The 16,703-nt window shown below is 38.2% G+C and overlaps 1 protein-coding gene across 4 annotated transcripts in view; it reads right to left on the minus strand.

Moving 5' to 3' along the window:
• Positions 1-16,703, minus strand: part of znf385b (zinc finger protein 385B) — a 57,275-nt gene that overhangs the window by 7,242 nt on the left and 33,330 nt on the right. For 3 of the 4 annotated variants that reach the window (XM_028591089.1, XM_028591090.1, XM_028591091.1), the window contains 2 exons: positions 3,151-3,287; positions 2,852-2,962 (listed from right to left, as the gene is read on the minus strand). In XM_028591089.1, coding sequence (XP_028446890.1) covers positions 2,852-2,962; positions 3,151-3,287 — 248 coding nt within the window. Of the gene's footprint in view, positions 1-2,851; positions 2,963-3,150; positions 3,288-11,455; positions 11,496-16,703 lie in introns of those variants that run through there. The other variant, XM_028591092.1, reaches the window with a different exon arrangement.

Raw genomic sequence — 16,703 nt, forward strand, 5'->3', positions numbered from 1 at the left:
GTTATCTTTCCAACTTTTATCTGTAATGTCTGCTGTCTAAACAAGACAAAGAGTCTGTAGCCATGCTAGCAGCTCTGTCAGGCTGGTGCTTTGAGCTAAATGCTGTCAGCATGCTAACATGCTCACAGTGACAATGCTAACATGCTGATGTTAAGCAGGTAATATTTACCAGGTTCACCATCTTAATTTAGTTAGCATGCTAACATTTGCTAATTTGCACTTCAGAAAGGGTCAGCTCAGAAGAATGCCATTCATTCTGAAGGTATTAAATCATAAACCAAAGTACTAAACAAATAACAAATTTGACATACTTGCAATAATTGACTGTATGTGTGCATTTATGTGTGTTTTTCACAATAAGATATGCAGATACAGATAGCTTGCTAGGTGAAGATTGTAGTATTTTAGGTCTACTCAGCCTGTACATCAAACACCAGGAGTTGGAGAGCCTATGTGTTGGGATGTATATGGACTTGAAATGTGAAACCAGAATTGTGTATGAACAATTTAGATGAAGTTCAGACTTTTTCAATTTTTTCAAGCATTGTTTGTTTGTCCAAGACAAAATCTTATCTTAGAAGTTGTCACCACACAGTGTAACAAGCCCAGAGTGACAGTGTGTTGACTCAGTACACAAACCTCCAGGTTAACAGTGTCCTCATGTGACTGTCTAGAAGCTCCATGACTCAGCTTTTATTCAGTTTATTAGACTGAGTTAATGCTGCCCTTTGTACCCCTCTCCTCGTCTCCTTTCCTCAACAGTAATTCTTGTTTTTATGTTCACTCATGAATAACTTAAACAGCTCATGAATTAGTCATGTTTGACTGGCATGTCACTAACGATGCAGCTTGTTACCTCTCAGCAGTCATTATGTGGATGAGCTGTATCACAGCACTGTAATAATATAGATGTTAGGTACAGTAAACCTGATTACACACCTGCTGTTTTAAAGGAATGTCTGACAGGATCATCCACTAAACAAAAACAAGCCTCACAAAGTTGTAGTATGTTCCTTAGTAGTTCTCTGCAGACAAAAATTGTAGGAAATCTTTTAAAGGAACAGTCCAACATAAACTTCAGTCAGTTTAATCTATGTGCTTTGTAAATCAGGATTACAATGCAAGTATCAACAATAAGGGAGAACTAATATTAGCGAGCAAACTAAATGTAAATTTTAGAGCACTACTGTATGTTCCATTATATTCTGACTGTTCAGAACCGTTTTAATTATTTCCCCAATTCGGTAACCACAGATTTGTAGTTGCTAATGAGCTAGTATTTGTAAAGTAGCCTAACATCTAGTAAACATAGCATAATAGCTAACAAGCAATCGAGACGTAGATGATAAGATGTACAATATATCAGTTCCATCTCTGTGTGTCCAGAGATACAGTAGGTCCAGAGTGTATTTAGCCTAGCTTAGCAAAAAGACTGGAAGCATGGGGAAAATGCTAGCCTATAGCTTCATCAAAAGTGAAAAAAGTGAGAATACCCTGTAATTTTCAGCGTCACAAATCATAAAACTCTGTGAGGTCCTGGTAGGACTCCTGAGGATGATATGAACTGCCATCAACCAGAGATTTAAAGAGTTAGTCAAGACCAGACCTCAAACAATAACAAGTAATGCCGGCATTAGCTAGCAAGCAAATGTTAATTTGAGAGCACTCTCCATGTTAAATTGTGTTCTGATTGTTTAACACTGTTTTATTCATTCCCCAGTAATGAAACCACTGAGATTGATTGGTAATTAGTCTCGCATTGCCAGACCTTCCTCCACAGCACCGTGGAGGAGGGTCTGGCTAGTCCACACAGCATCTGGTTTATTGGCATTTCTTTGAACCAATCACAATCATCATGGGCGGCGATAAGCTCCGCACAGAGCCCCTGCAAAATAGCCTCGGGAAGGAACTAGTTTTGGTGGAACGTGTACGTTCAAAAGTTGTTTAGTCATGCGAGAGAAAACTCAGATTGGACAGATAGTCTAGCTAGCTGTCTCAGTTTACCCTGTAGAGATCTGAGAAACAGTTAACGATAGTCCTCCAACACTAAGAAAGCGTAAGGAAACGGACGGCGAAAAGACAAGCATCTGGCGTCATTTTGTGCGGCACCGGAGAAATCCCAGAACTGGAACATCGTGGATATAACCCTAGTTGCTAATGAGAGCTAAGGTTGACATTTTAGCTTAAATGCTAGCTAACAAGGATAGGAAGGGTATCTATGTTAAAGGAACAATTCAACGTTTTATGAAATCATCTTTCTCTCTGTCTTCTACAAATTTAGATGAGAAGATGGATATCAATTTCATCTCTAAGTGTAGCTACAGACATAGGTTCAGTATGTTAAGCCTTAAGCACATGGACTGGAAGCAGGGAAGAACTGCTAGCCTAGCTCCATCAAAATAGAACAAATACACCTTCCAACAACTCCAAAGCTGTAGTTAGTTTTAGCAGCAGTTAGCGTTGGAGCTATTTGTTGACCAGCAACTGCTGGGCACAGTTACGCAAAACTACTGTCCATATTGTGGCGTTGCAAGGTTTGAGTTAGTTGTTAGTGGGTGCATTTATTTTCTAGGCTAGCAGTTTCCCCTTGCTTGCAGTCTTTGTGAGAAGCTAGGCAAACCATGCCCTGGATGGACAGAACAATAGGAGATGAAACTGATATCAATCTTATCATCGGACTCTGAGGAAGACCAATAATTAGAGGATTTCCAGAAATGTCACACTATTACTTTGAATGTGCTTCAAACATTTTGATCGCAGCAGGACCAAGAAGTTTATCAAAGAAACATAATCAAACTGACTGGAAAAGTCTGAAAAATGATACAAGTTAAACACAAACAGAGACACTTACATCAGAGTTAAACCTCAGCTGGCAGACGTTGCATGAGACGACCTGTTTCTTCCTGGGTATAAAGGTAACGCCAAAGGTGTGGTTGATGACAGCTTTCTGCACCGGGTCCATCTGTAGGATTCACACAGAGGTCAGAGATCACCAGCCTGCTCAGGAATGGCTGAACAGTGATGACAGTGTGTTGACTCTTGTCTCTTTACCACAGTCAGCCTGTAACGCCTGCAGCTACAACACCTTGTCACTGTTACTGTCCCTCACACACACACACACACACACACACACACACACACACACACTACCGTGTTGAAGTTTGGGAACAGTCCGACTGGTGATGTCGTCTCGACAGGAAACGACAGGAATGGTTTCATCATTACCGAGGGACCATTAGCGCCAATTAGCCCTGGCAATGTCCCGCCCACTGCACCACACCCACCACCTGGAAACAGAGAGAGAGAAAGAGTTTGAATGATTGATTTCCAATAACTGAGCTCATGACACTAATATTGATTTGTGTGCTTTTTAGTTCCTGGCACATGACTGGAAGTGATTGGTTCTCTGTTTAACATCAAAAAAGGAAGATGTCCTTTTAAAATCATTCAACGCATTGACATTGACAAGACATTTTTAATACTTCAGATGTTCTTACAGACAGAGAGAGAGCCTTCTGTGTATATTAAAACACTTTGTGATCATACAAGTGAACTTTCTGGTTGAAATGATAAAATAATTTCCCAGGGCGAAACCAATGTTTAATATAACATTTCTACAGACTGTACAGACTGCACCAATTTGATCTTTTTCAATGGATCATACATAAATAATGTATGCTTATTCTGTGGAAATATTGCAATTAAAGGTGGGTTAGAGAAGACATTTTATCAATCCAGGCAAACGGGAAACATCTTTGAGATCATGAAAATACCTTTGAAGACACAACCACTGCTGGATAACATGAAAAACTAGAAGGGCACTCAGAGAGCACAGACCTCTGCCAAGGCAATTTTGAGAGCTGAGAAATTATTTTTCTGATTATTCCAACACCACATGAATGCAGCACAAACGCCCTATCTCTCAATATTAACGAATGTGAAAAATAATTTGTGTATCCGCCCTGTGACACAGAGCTGTTTCACTTTTTTGGGTTCTTCTTGGCCTATACACCTTCCACCAAGTTTTATTAAAATAAGTCCAGTAGTTTTTCCGTAATCCTGCTGACTGAAAAACAGACAAACCCAACCAAAAACCTAGGCAGAAATAATTTCTATAATTTTCTTCACTTTTTAGTCTATATCCTTCTGTTCCACTAAGTAACTAAATCCACTAAGAGTCGTATCAACACATTATTTTTGTGAAATTCATGCGGTGAAAGGGGCTGCTTCAGCAAAAGTAGTGCTATCTCTGAAGTCTGAATCCAAATTTAATGTGAGGAGGTGTTACATATACTGTATATACACATACTCTATCCGTGTATGTTATAGTCACAGCTTGTAGAAGCTCTGCAGTGAATTATTTCATAACAACAAAGTGTGGGTGGAAACACTGAGAGCAACTGAATCAGCCCTGACATAGAAGAAGAAGAAGGAGGAGGAGGAGGAGGAGGAGGAGGAAGAAGAAGAAGAAAAGGCAGAAGAGGAGAAGGTTTTGGTCTTATTGGTTTTGTCCATCTATCCAAGTTAAGTTAAGTCAACCCATTCTATGCCATTTTAAATACACTATAAACTAGTCTGACGAATTATAAATGCTTGCAATCCAACCCATTCAGTATGTCCGATAATGCTCAACATTTTTTTTTTAATCTGGAAATAATATACCTTTGGGTGGCCAGGCCAGCTGTGATTAGTCCAGATGTCTGTGCCATCTCACCAGGGGGGTGGATACTGGCAAACGTTGGGCCACTATAGTGCTTGTTTAACCTCTGCGCTATCTATTATTATAACTGTAAATAATATATTAAAGTTTCTTTCTTTTTTCCCCGCAAAATTACATAAGTGGGCCCCAGGGGTTGAGGGCCAAATATTACTGGGCCTTGGCACAAAAACGTTTGAGAAAGGCTGCCATAACCCATTCTAAATGCACTATCATCCAAATCCAGTTCTAACCCTTGCAGATGAGGGTTTCTAAAAAAGCTTTAAATGTTGATGACTGACTGAATAAACTGGATTGAGAGGCTGTTTTGGGGCCAGGCCAGCTGTCTGTGTTTTCAGACTGACTTATAACCCATCTGAACCCACTCAAAATGCTTTATAACAAATCTTAACCCACTCTAAATGCCTTAAAACTAACCTAATGTAAATGCGTTATAACCCATCTTAACCCAATGTAAATTCTATATAACCTACTCCAAATGCCTTATAACCCATACTAACCTAATGTAAATGCGTTATAACCCATCTTAACCCAATATAAATTCTATATAACCTACTCCAAATGCCTTATAACCCATACTAACCTAATGTTTTGTAACCAATCCTAACCCAGTCTTAATGCCTTAACTAGTGTTGGGAGTAACAGTGTTTAAGTATGACGGCGTTATTTTCTCTGTAACGGTGTAATCTAATTAATTACTTTTCCCATTGTTGCAACGCCGTTATCGTTACTGAGAATGTAAAGTGGCGCGTTACTACAATTTGGTTGAATGAAGCGCGAGGTGACATTAGCTGCCTGGAGAGAGCAGGGGGGATGATGACACCGTTGCATATGACTGCAGGCTCTGACTACCACTAAACACAAGACAGCGACGAGCCAGGGAAATTCAAAGGTAGCGTTCTCGAACTGGAAGTACCGGCACTACTTCTCGCTCATTGAAATTAAAGGCAAGAATGTTTATGGAACATGCACGCTATGTCCAGAAAAAAAGACTTTATCCACGTCTGCCTCAAGCAACTTGAATCTTATGAAGCCCCTCACATCAACACATGCTAACACGACACTTGTTGCTGCTGCTAACCCAACCCCAAGTAACGCAGCTAGCAGGAGCTCCAGCGAAGGAGACGGAGCCACTCTGTTAAAACAAGCAACGCTCGATTTTTCGGGTCAGCAACAGGTGACCAAGGCCAAGCTGAACACATCAATCAGTTAATGTTATAGAACGTAATGGCGTTATAGAACATAAAAAATAACGTCACAGTTACTTTGCTGAGTAACTAATTACTTTTACAATGTGATGACTGAGTTACTAACTCAATTACTTTTTGGGAGAAGTAATTTGTAACTGTAACTAATAACTTTTTTTAAAGTAAGATGACCAACACTGGCCTTAACCCATCCCATCCCACTGTAAACGCCTTAATACCCATTCTAAATGAACTTTAATCCATTGCGACATGTGTTGAATCCAGTTTTAACCCTTGCTGATGAGGATAGACCGTTTTAAATGTTTATCTGAATAAACTTGATTGAGAGGTTTGGTTTTTGTACTCAGACCAGGCCAAGCCAGGTCAGGTGTGTGTTTTCCAACTGACTTTAAGATAGCTGTGAATTAGCAGTGTGCCATGATGCTGTTGTCTGAGTTTATCCTCATACAGCAGAGCTATGAGTCATTGTCTGCATTTATCTCTAAAGCTCATTATTAAGTTCAGAACAGCATGACTCAACACAGACCTGTAATCAAACACATGTAGCCGGACACACAACAGCTCAGATCACTGTCACTGTGTAATTAGATGGGATATTATTTATGATTATAAATTCAGATTAGTGTCTATTTAAAGATGGTGTAATGTGTCAGCTTGGTGGACCTGCCAAAATAAAGGTTCACTTTCAATAATACAGTAAGAATGTATGTAAGAATGCAAATTCCCTAGTACAATGTGTGTAATGTCCTATTGAGCCCATGTGCGAATAGAGCAGGTCATTGTCACAGCGAGCTAGTGGGCGTGTTTTTGACATTTCTATCATGCCGCTGGCGTGAAACCGAAAGATAACATACATTCTAGGGTGAAGAAGAAGGGTGATTTACACAAAGACGGCAACGAAAATGACTAACTGGAAAGAGGACGAGATTCAGAAACTTCTGTAGGTAAGGGCCAATGCCAAAATCATCAGACAAATTCAGGGCACGGCAAGAGACTTAGTTGTTTATGACCAAATTACGAACCGGCTACATGACCGCAGTGTAATTCGCGTCATGTCCTGCCTCACGCACGCTTTACCCAGGCGCCAAAACCAAATCAAAAAATCTAGAATATTTCCAGTAAGTGAGAATGCGTCTGACACAGACAATTTCGTTTTGTGTGTTACATGTGTGAAAGGGCAGATTTTCAGTCTGCATGCTTGTATTTGTTACTGCACTTAATTTTGTCCTTTTTACAATGTGAATGAGCGACAATGAAAACAGAGTCACGATTAGTATGAATCTGAGATTATGTTTCGGTGATGTTCATGTGTGTGTGATAAATGACGTGGTGACAGGGTCATCGTAATTCTGTCCTCTGAGATCTGTTTACAACACACACACACACACACACACACACACACACACACACACACACACACACACACTAACCCTCCCCTTCTGTCTTACAGTAAGTTGCTGATCTAAGATGCTGCTATAAATATTGCTACACATCTGCTACTGCATTCGCATGGAGACAGTCTGTAAACCAGCATTGAAAACCGGCCAACAACGAAGTAACGAGCCAGACAGTTTTATTTCAGGCTGCTGGCGATTCAGCTTGAAGATCTGTGAAACGCGGCACAACATTTAAACAAACTAACACGCTCAGTTTAAAGTTTCTTGAAACGCTTTTCCATCTGCAGCCTGCAAATCTGAAGAGCGTAATAAATAACAAAAGCGCTGAGAAGTTTCAAACTTAAACAGATATTGAAACTGGAACTGACCAGTTTACAAGCTGAGTGGTGTAAATCAAATCACATACAAGGAATTTGCCTTGGGGTTTTGTATTTGCATGATGGTCACAATAGACATAGTAAGAGAAAAGTAAGTAATGCAAAAGTCAATCTTTGTATTTTCACTATACTTATATGTTTACTCCCCTCTAGCATATAATGCTCAGGATTATTCATAATTTCAATCAATGAAGAGATACTGAAGGTGGAAACAAGTTGTCAGAGCTGGCTAGCTAGTCAGCTTGGTCACTAACAGGAAAATTAGACTTATCACAAACTATTCCTATTATGTGGAGTCGTTTAAATACGGCGACATGGGAGGTCGATGCCCCTGCATACTCATACTTATCCTGGCTGATGAAGAGCTCTGCTCAGTTTGAAGATGGGCAGAGCTATCCACTAATCACAGTGAATCCATTGAAATGAATTGCTTTTTTATTTCATCTGCTGTTTTTAAATTCTAAATGTTCAAAGTTTATTTTACAGGTACTGTGTTTGCTGACATCAGCAGCTGCTGAGATTAAATGGTCTATAAATTCATTGTAAACCCTTTCTAATTCGAAGTGTCCAGTTTCCTGTTGGTCAGTCCAGTTTTATCTGCTGAGGTAAGATTTATGATTGTGGCTGCAGTCAGGCATGTCTGACTGCAGCCACACACACACACACACAAACACACAATAAAGACATATGAAGGAAAATCTTACACAGTGGTCGGCTGTACCGTCAGCTGCAGACTGAAGCTCCTGTAACTGATCTGACACATAGAGCTCTGTGTCATCTGTCATAAACCACCCCCATAACTTAGCCAATGGCAGTGTTTACTAAGAAGTGTGTCTGATATTTAATCACTCACATCCCCCCATGGCTTATAAATCCAAATGGGACAAACCTTTCAGTTATTTGCAGGACCTGGCACACAGATCGTCTCTGGTGTTTCAAACAGGATGAAAATGTATTTGTAGCGATCCAGGGTGTGGAGCTAAGTTTTAAAGACCTAACCCTCCAGACATGTTGTACTCTTGAATAACATTTTTTCAATCAGCTGCATGTTGGTTTAAGTTAGGAAAAAATGAAGGAAAGTAAAGGAAAAAAACTCTTTTTGGGTGAAAGCATCTGATCAGGTGGACTGCCAAAATAAATCAGTATAAATAAGAAGCAAGACTAACATAGACATACACACACAATCACAGTGCCAGGTAAGTATAATTATACTAAAACGTGCACATAGCAACCAGCTGGCTATAAAAACTTGTGTTTCAACTGCAGTACTATTCTTACGAGCCAAAGAGCAAAAGTCAAACACACCAACTACTGTGTGTGTGTGTGTGTGTGTGTGTGTGTGTGTGTGTGTGTGTGTGTGTGTGTGTGTGTGTGTGTGTGTGTGTGTGTGTGTGTGAGTGAAACAGTTAACGCTCTAAATATTTTGAAGTGGAATGATAATTTGATATCCTGCAGCAGGCATGAAGTAGGTAAATCAACATGGCTCTTTTGTTGTACAGACTACAGCTTTAACATATTCACTTTAAATCTGTGCAAATGTTTCTGATCAGTAGTAAGCTGAGTTGACAGAGCTGAAAGAGCCAAAAAAAACAAAATAGTGGAACATATTATAACTTATTAGCTGTGTCGCACCACTCAGTTTTATATAAGAGGAATGATTCATAGAAAAACAGGAGTCCATGCAACATAATAACTGAATAAACTGTATGAATTTATTTTCTTGTTAACAACCAAGCTAACTTACAGTTGACTGACATTTATAACCCGCTGGCTCAAATCCTTTACTTAAGTAAAAGTATCAATAACACAGGGTGAATAAGTAAAAGTCCTGCAATCCAAAAACAGTGCAGAAGTATTAGCAGCAAACTCTACAGTAACAGTACTCATTATGTAGCAAAATTAATATAATATAATATTATTATGTATTACATTATTTAAATATTGTCACTAATGCATAAAAGTGTAAGCAAAATGTTCATCTTAAAAGCAACAATTAATTGTAGCTTTTAAATAGATCTATTGGAGAAAAAAGGAATATAAAGAAATATAAAAGCAGAAACAGAAACAATATTTTCTTAAAACACATGAACAATATCTGTTAGTTCACTTTTAGTATTAGTGCATTGACTGCTAGTATGTCAAGCTGTTTTTTAATTCAAGTGGACCAAGACTGTATCTTGTTGCTGAATTAAGACAAATGAAATATTCTGCATATTCTCACTGCAGTGATGGACATATTTTACATGAAAATAAGTAGGTTAGGACTCAATTATAAACTAACTAAGACTATGACTTCAGAAGAAGTATATTTTTGGAAAAACAAAACAAATGCATTATCATTTAATGATCATATGTTTTGTTTAATACATCTGAATTAATAAAATAAATAAAAAGCTGGACAAAGTAAAAAATAATATAATATTTGCTGCTGAAATGTAGCGGTACCTCAACATTGATACAGGTGTAAGTTGCACCATCTGAACAGGAGAAGTCAAACCTCCTGGTGGACAATAAAAAAAATGCTCAAGAGGTAAATAAATGATCATAAATATAAAACTAGCTAAATACATTTCCATCTTAACCCATCAATGGGTGAAACCTTTGAACAAACCAGTGAGCAAAACGCACACACACAGAAACATACATATCTGTGGAATCTAATGGGTGCCGACTCAAAAATCATACAACTAGCAAATAAAGTCGTCAGCACTCACATGTAAGCATAATATTTTTGATAATGCACAGCAGCGAAGTAGACGCGTTTAGTACGTTGAGTATATTAAACAACCCAACAGTTTATGAAATAGTTCGAATCAGCTCGACTAATTACAAATGAATGCATCAAAATAATTATAATTAATAATAACAATTTTCAGCATTATGAGTTTTGATACTTTACATAGGCTGCATTCACCATATTTAGGTACTTCTACTTAATTATGAAATATTTTAAATGCAGTACTTTTACTTGTAACAATTTTAACAATGTCTGGTATTGCTACTTTTACTTAAGTAAAAGTTCTGAATACTTCTTCCAACACTGCTTCATCTCTATACATATAAAATGTATCACAAAAGCAACAACTATGTTATAGAAAAATTACAAAAATGTGTACAAAACCGTTAAAAAAAAAACAATCAAAAGATTATCAAATGTGACAAGGGGGATTCAAATTCAAATGTAAGCTCAAAATGAAACCTCGTCTGGTTAGAGTAAGCTACACTTTGGAAGCTCATGCTATAATAGTCTCAGAGAAGTCCTTATAAATATCCATATATATATATATATATATATATATATATATATATATATATATATAATAAAGGGAGCATTCTGCAGTCTTATAAGTCTTTGGAAAGCGATAAGAACAATATAATAATAGGAAGCAACCCCATGGGTTTCTTTCAACCTCATTTTTCAAAACTCAGTATATTCAAATCTCTTCCATCTCTTGATATTGAATAACTAATTTCAGAGTTGGGTGAATAAAGGTGTGAATGGTGTGCTGGAGAACATTTGTGCTTATCATTATTACTGCTTCCTTATATCATCATCCAACTCAGGCAGAGACAAGAGAAACATCTGGTGCTGTTAATCAGACTGTGAAGTGATGTGAACGGCTGCCGTTAAAGTGAAACCGACAGCAGCGAAAGACATTTCTCACACAGATAGCAGGAATGGATGAAGGCTGAGGATGAGGAAGGCGGAGGATGGCGATGAAGATGATGGCAATTATTTAAATTAAAGGTTCCTACCTGAACCAGACGTCTTTTTTTCTTTATCTCGATCCAGATTTACTTTACTTTGTTTCTCCCCTTTCTGTCTGTATGTATTCTACTGTACTCTAATCTGTCGACCACTGTACTCTGCTGTTCTTGAGTCTGCCTGTGTTACTTTGCTCACATCTTCTTACGAACCAAAGAGCAAAAGCCAAACACACCCACTACTCTGTGTGTGTGTGTGTGTGTGTGTGTGTGTGTGTGTGTGTGTGTGTGTGAGTGTGTGTATCAGGTGACTGGACTAAGAGTGGCATGTGTCATTGCTATCTGAACCCACAAACTCTGAGCATCAGGTGTGTGTGTGTGTGTGTGTGTGTGTGTGTGTGTGTGTGTGTGTGCGTGTATTACTCCTTAATCCCCTGCTGCCATTTCTTCCACAGAGAAGAAACTCTATCCCTGGGGACGAGAGAGAGAAGAGAGAGAGAGAGAGAGAGAAATACACACTGAGAGAGAAACAGGAAGATAGAGACCACTGTGACCGATAGAAAACTAAGAAAAACTGAGTGAACACAGCCTGGTCATAGAAAGGCAGAACAGGCTATCCGGGGGCAGGCTGTGTTCACTGTCATAAAAGAGAGGTTCAGAGCGAATCTCACTTCTTTCTATATTGTAAAGATTTGAGAGAGGTGTTCTTGGAAAAAATAAATAATATACTATAGTCTGAGTTTTCCCGTCTCCCTGATCCCTAACCCTTACCCAAGTATTTGCTGCAAAATATGTAGACTGTTGTCATACACGAAGAGAAACAAGCTCAGTAGTAAATGTTTCTGAGTAATTACATCAATAAAAGAATTACAGTTGGCCATTTATTATTATAAATGTATTCATTGTTATTTAATGCCTTTATGTATTTGATTCGATTGTTGATATTTGCATATTATTGTATATTATTGCTAATCATCTGTCAATCTGTCAAGAGAGAGAGAGAGAGAGAGAGAGAGAGAGAGAGAGAGAGAGAGAGAGAGAGAGAGAGAAGACGACCACACACTATTTACAGATTATATTGGAGGATTAAAGTTTAAATTACTCTTCTGCATTTACTTCTGTGTGTGTATGTGTGTGTGTGTGTGTGTGTGTGTGTGTGTGTGTGTGTGTGTGTGTGTGTGTGTGTGTGTGTGTGCATACCGTCTCCTCTTACACAGAGCACAGTGTGTGCGAGAAAGAGACACACACAAAACCAGCTGGTTCACAGTTAATACAACACACATTAAAGAGGCTATATGTAACTTTCAGTTTGTGTTCATTCTAGTGACCGCTTTGGACAAAAGTGGTGGTGTTTTTACCACACCTACTGTCGTAAAGAGTTAGTGCTACCGAGAGGTCATATAGTCGCGTTGAATAAATTTGCTCAGACAGAAAATCATTAATTTACAATAAGAGAATATGTTACAGATGCATCACTGCATTTCAAGTGTTGCATACAATAACATAGCCTACTTTGGATTTATCGTGAGCTAAAACGGGTATCACTGTCACTGTGTCACGGGCCAAAGCATTAAGAGATTGTCATAGCAACCAACGTAGTAATAACTTATATAGCGCATTTCATGAAACCCACGGACGCTTTACACAGGTACAGGGGAACAAGGGAAAAGAAAATAGTAGGCCAACACAAACATGAACTAAAAGGAATAAAACGTCTACGCTAAATTGAAGGAGGACGTAATTTAATGTTGGCTACTGGCGTACAACCACATTGTGCATTGTAAAGTTATTTTATGAATGAAATAGACATATTACATACCTGAGGGCCAATTCTGGGACGTTTTTGAATCATTTACAATCCTGTAATTGTCTATATCTGTTGAAAGCCCGAGTGTGACTCGGTTTTGCCGGTTGTCTTGTCACTTTCCCTTTTAGCTTTAAGTTGTTCTTAGTTTAATTTCCTTCTTTTCTGTGATGGCCCTGCCCCAGTATCAGCCATAACTACAACAGATAACTTCTGAAATACAATTAGGCCTATATAAAGAATTCTCCTGCCACCCTTTACTTGCATGGCTGGATATACTAACACAGGCTTTTCCAGTGATACACCGCAATCTGTGATCTGTCAGAATGTGTTAACTGTAGAGGTGTCTACCTGTCGGAAATCATTTTGTGTCTTTGTGGGACCTGGGCAGAGGCATTAATAAAAACTATATAAAAATAGCGTTCTTTTCACTGTTAGTCTCGTTTGCTGTTACATGTCATTTATGATCATCAGATGGAACATTACACAGTTTCAGAAATGTGTAAAAGTTACATATAGTCACTTAAAATTAAATGAAGAGTGATATCAGATGTTTCAGTTATTCGCTGTAACTGACTCCAAGAAACACTGACCAAACAGCAATAAGGCTGCATTCACACCCAATCAGGTGAAAACGGCAGTCCTCCAATTCATTTGAACGGGGGTGCGTTTAGGATGCGGCGAAAAAAAATATCTCCCTAAGTACAACTGACTTTTTGGTCCAAAGAGGAGGAAGTGGGTACAAATGGAGACTTTACGGGCCCAGTTGTGCTTCTTACAGTACAGTGACATAATCCCTCAATGGCTTCCTACTGCAGATGAAATCACTGCAGCTTGAGATGAAGCCTGGAAGAACGCAGGGTATTAATACACCAGTGATCCTACTGGGAGGAGAACCCGTCTTACTACCTTCATCTGCATCACACATTCCTTATCCACAGAGAGGGAGAGCGGGAGAATGACATAGAGTGGTTCTGCTGACGGCAGCATAAGACATCACACTGCATTATTATTATGCAGAGAAACACTCACATTAGCATAACAAGCCTGTATGTGTGTGTGTTTAAGTAGGTCACGTTCAGATCCTTCTTCATCCAAAATAACACACACACACACACACACACACACACACACACACACACATATCAGACCAGATATATGAAAGCAGACATTAGAGCGCCAGTCTGAGACTCCGTAGAAAGAAAACAGCTCAATCGCCTGATTAGAGCCAAACCAACATATGTTAAAGTATTGGACAGAACAAACAACATACCGATGATTTAGCCATTCTTTGAATTAGTCTTTCCAGTAGCGGAGATAAAAAATGCTAAATTTTCTGACCAGTAGATTAAAACATATCTCTTGCTCTGGAAAAAAATCTACTCAGGTTCTAAAAACCTTTAAAAAAAATTATTTTATTCCAGCATGTTTAGCATGGGCCTGGACAAAATAATGGGCCTGGACAAAATAATAATAATAAATATTAGCACAAGAAAAGGTATTTTATAAAAAAAAAAAAAAAAAAAAACTTGGCACAGTGGAAAATAAAATGCAGCAGTGTTTCTTTATCTGATCTGTCCCTTTTGGGAAACATCTAATTTAAAAAAAAAAAAAAATCATTTTTGGCAGCACCAGCGAAACTTTCTTCTTCTTATCTATGTGTTGAATAAATCTAGTTCTGACAGAAAGAGGCGACAGTGCAGGGAAAAAAATGACACCAAACTAAGCAAACTGGGACCAGTTTCACAAGGATAGACTTCGACCATGGCTGAGCTCTATCTAGAATTCAGAAAGATGTCTAAACTCATTAACTTGCAATGGCTTTTTGGTAAATAAAAACTTTTTTCAGACTGAAAATCATGACTGACCAGCGTCAAATCACTCAGCTCTGTTCACTCCAGCAGAACAAGTTTGCCTCATGGAGAAATTCATCAGTTTCTGATTGTTTCCATGGAAACATTGCTCTTAGTTCAGAGTTAAGGCATTTACACACCAGAGGGTGTGATAAACAAACAACAAGAAAATGCAAAATATATTTTGGAGAGTATTTGCTTGGAAAATAAATATGAGTTCTTGACCCCAGAAATTATTCCTAAAATATAAAAGAGGATTAAGCTCTAAGTGCTGGAGAAACTGTGGGGAAGTTAATGCTAATTAAGTACATATCATGCAAATTATTAAACACATTTTGGCTAAAAGTCTAAGTTTTATAGAAGCAGCTTAAAAAAAAGTCTGTACTTAAAAGCACAGCATTTCTGGTAAAACGTCCAACTGGTCAAGATAAAAATGATTAATTCAGAATCCTGAAAAGTTGGAGAAAAAAACACAGAATACATCGAATGGAAAAGTATGAATTTTGAACCAGCGTGTTCTCTTCTTTTCAAACAGACAGATGACTAGTTTACTGAACATCTGACCACTCCCTGTATGTATGCTCGATCATGTCTGTGTGAACGTATATGTATGGCTGAGTGCATGTGTTGTGTATGTGTAAGTGTGTATATATGTACAGTATGTGCCTAAATGTATTTAATGTACATAAATGAGTGCAGTATCCAACCTGTTTGTAACATGTAATCATATTAATATAATTAAGAAAACAAACCAGTCTTAAATCTCTTTGCAGGCAACTGTGAGCTCTACCAGTACACCTGAAGAACCAAAGAGACAACAGAACCTGATTTTAAAGTAAATTGAATTTGCATTAACTCGTGTTTATGATTTTGTATTATTTGTTTTCAGAGAAAAACAGATGATCTCTAAAAGAGAAAAGTAAGGGATAAAGCTCAGGTTTAATCTGCAGAACTAAAACCGGACAAGAGAAACAATTGTGCATGTGTGTTAGAAAGCGACAAACACACACTGTGCTGAGATGATAAGCAGCAGTGTGTGGGTAATCACAGCAGTCACGCTATATCTATAATGAGAGGAATGTCAGACAGACAGGAAGTCTTGACCAATCGCATCTTTTATTTTCTCCCTATCAAATATTCAGTTTCTCCCAGGAATATTCTAGAAGTTCTCTGCATGTAAGGATCCCTAATGTTCATTTAGCTGATGATATTCCTGGAAAACGTCAGACTTCCATATTTAGTACACAAATAATCACATTTAAGAGTGAGCAAATAAAGAGAAGCTGCAGTGTTGTACCGTTTGTATCAGAGAGACTATCCATAGCAGGTACATTTCCATCTGCACTTCATCAAGGTGGAAAAGTTGGCATACTGAGTAGGGCTGCAAATTATATATTGTTTTTTTATCGCCGTCGCAATATCAACTAAGATGCTAAAATCTGCTGCTGGAAATCTAATTAAGATGCTAAAATCTGTTGCTGGAAATCTAATTTCCTTGCAGGAGTCATCCCAAAGGGATCAATAAAGAGAAGTCTAAGTCTAAGTTTAAGTCTAACTTGCGCAATAAACACATCACTAAAGGCTGCTACATATCGCAATAGACACTCAGAGGTTTTTTTTGTTAGTTGAAAGAAAATATCAG

The sequence above is a fragment of the Perca flavescens genome, chromosome 11, assembly GCF_004354835.1.
Source record: "Perca flavescens isolate YP-PL-M2 chromosome 11, PFLA_1.0, whole genome shotgun sequence".
Taxonomy (NCBI): domain Eukaryota; kingdom Metazoa; phylum Chordata; class Actinopteri; order Perciformes; family Percidae; genus Perca; species Perca flavescens.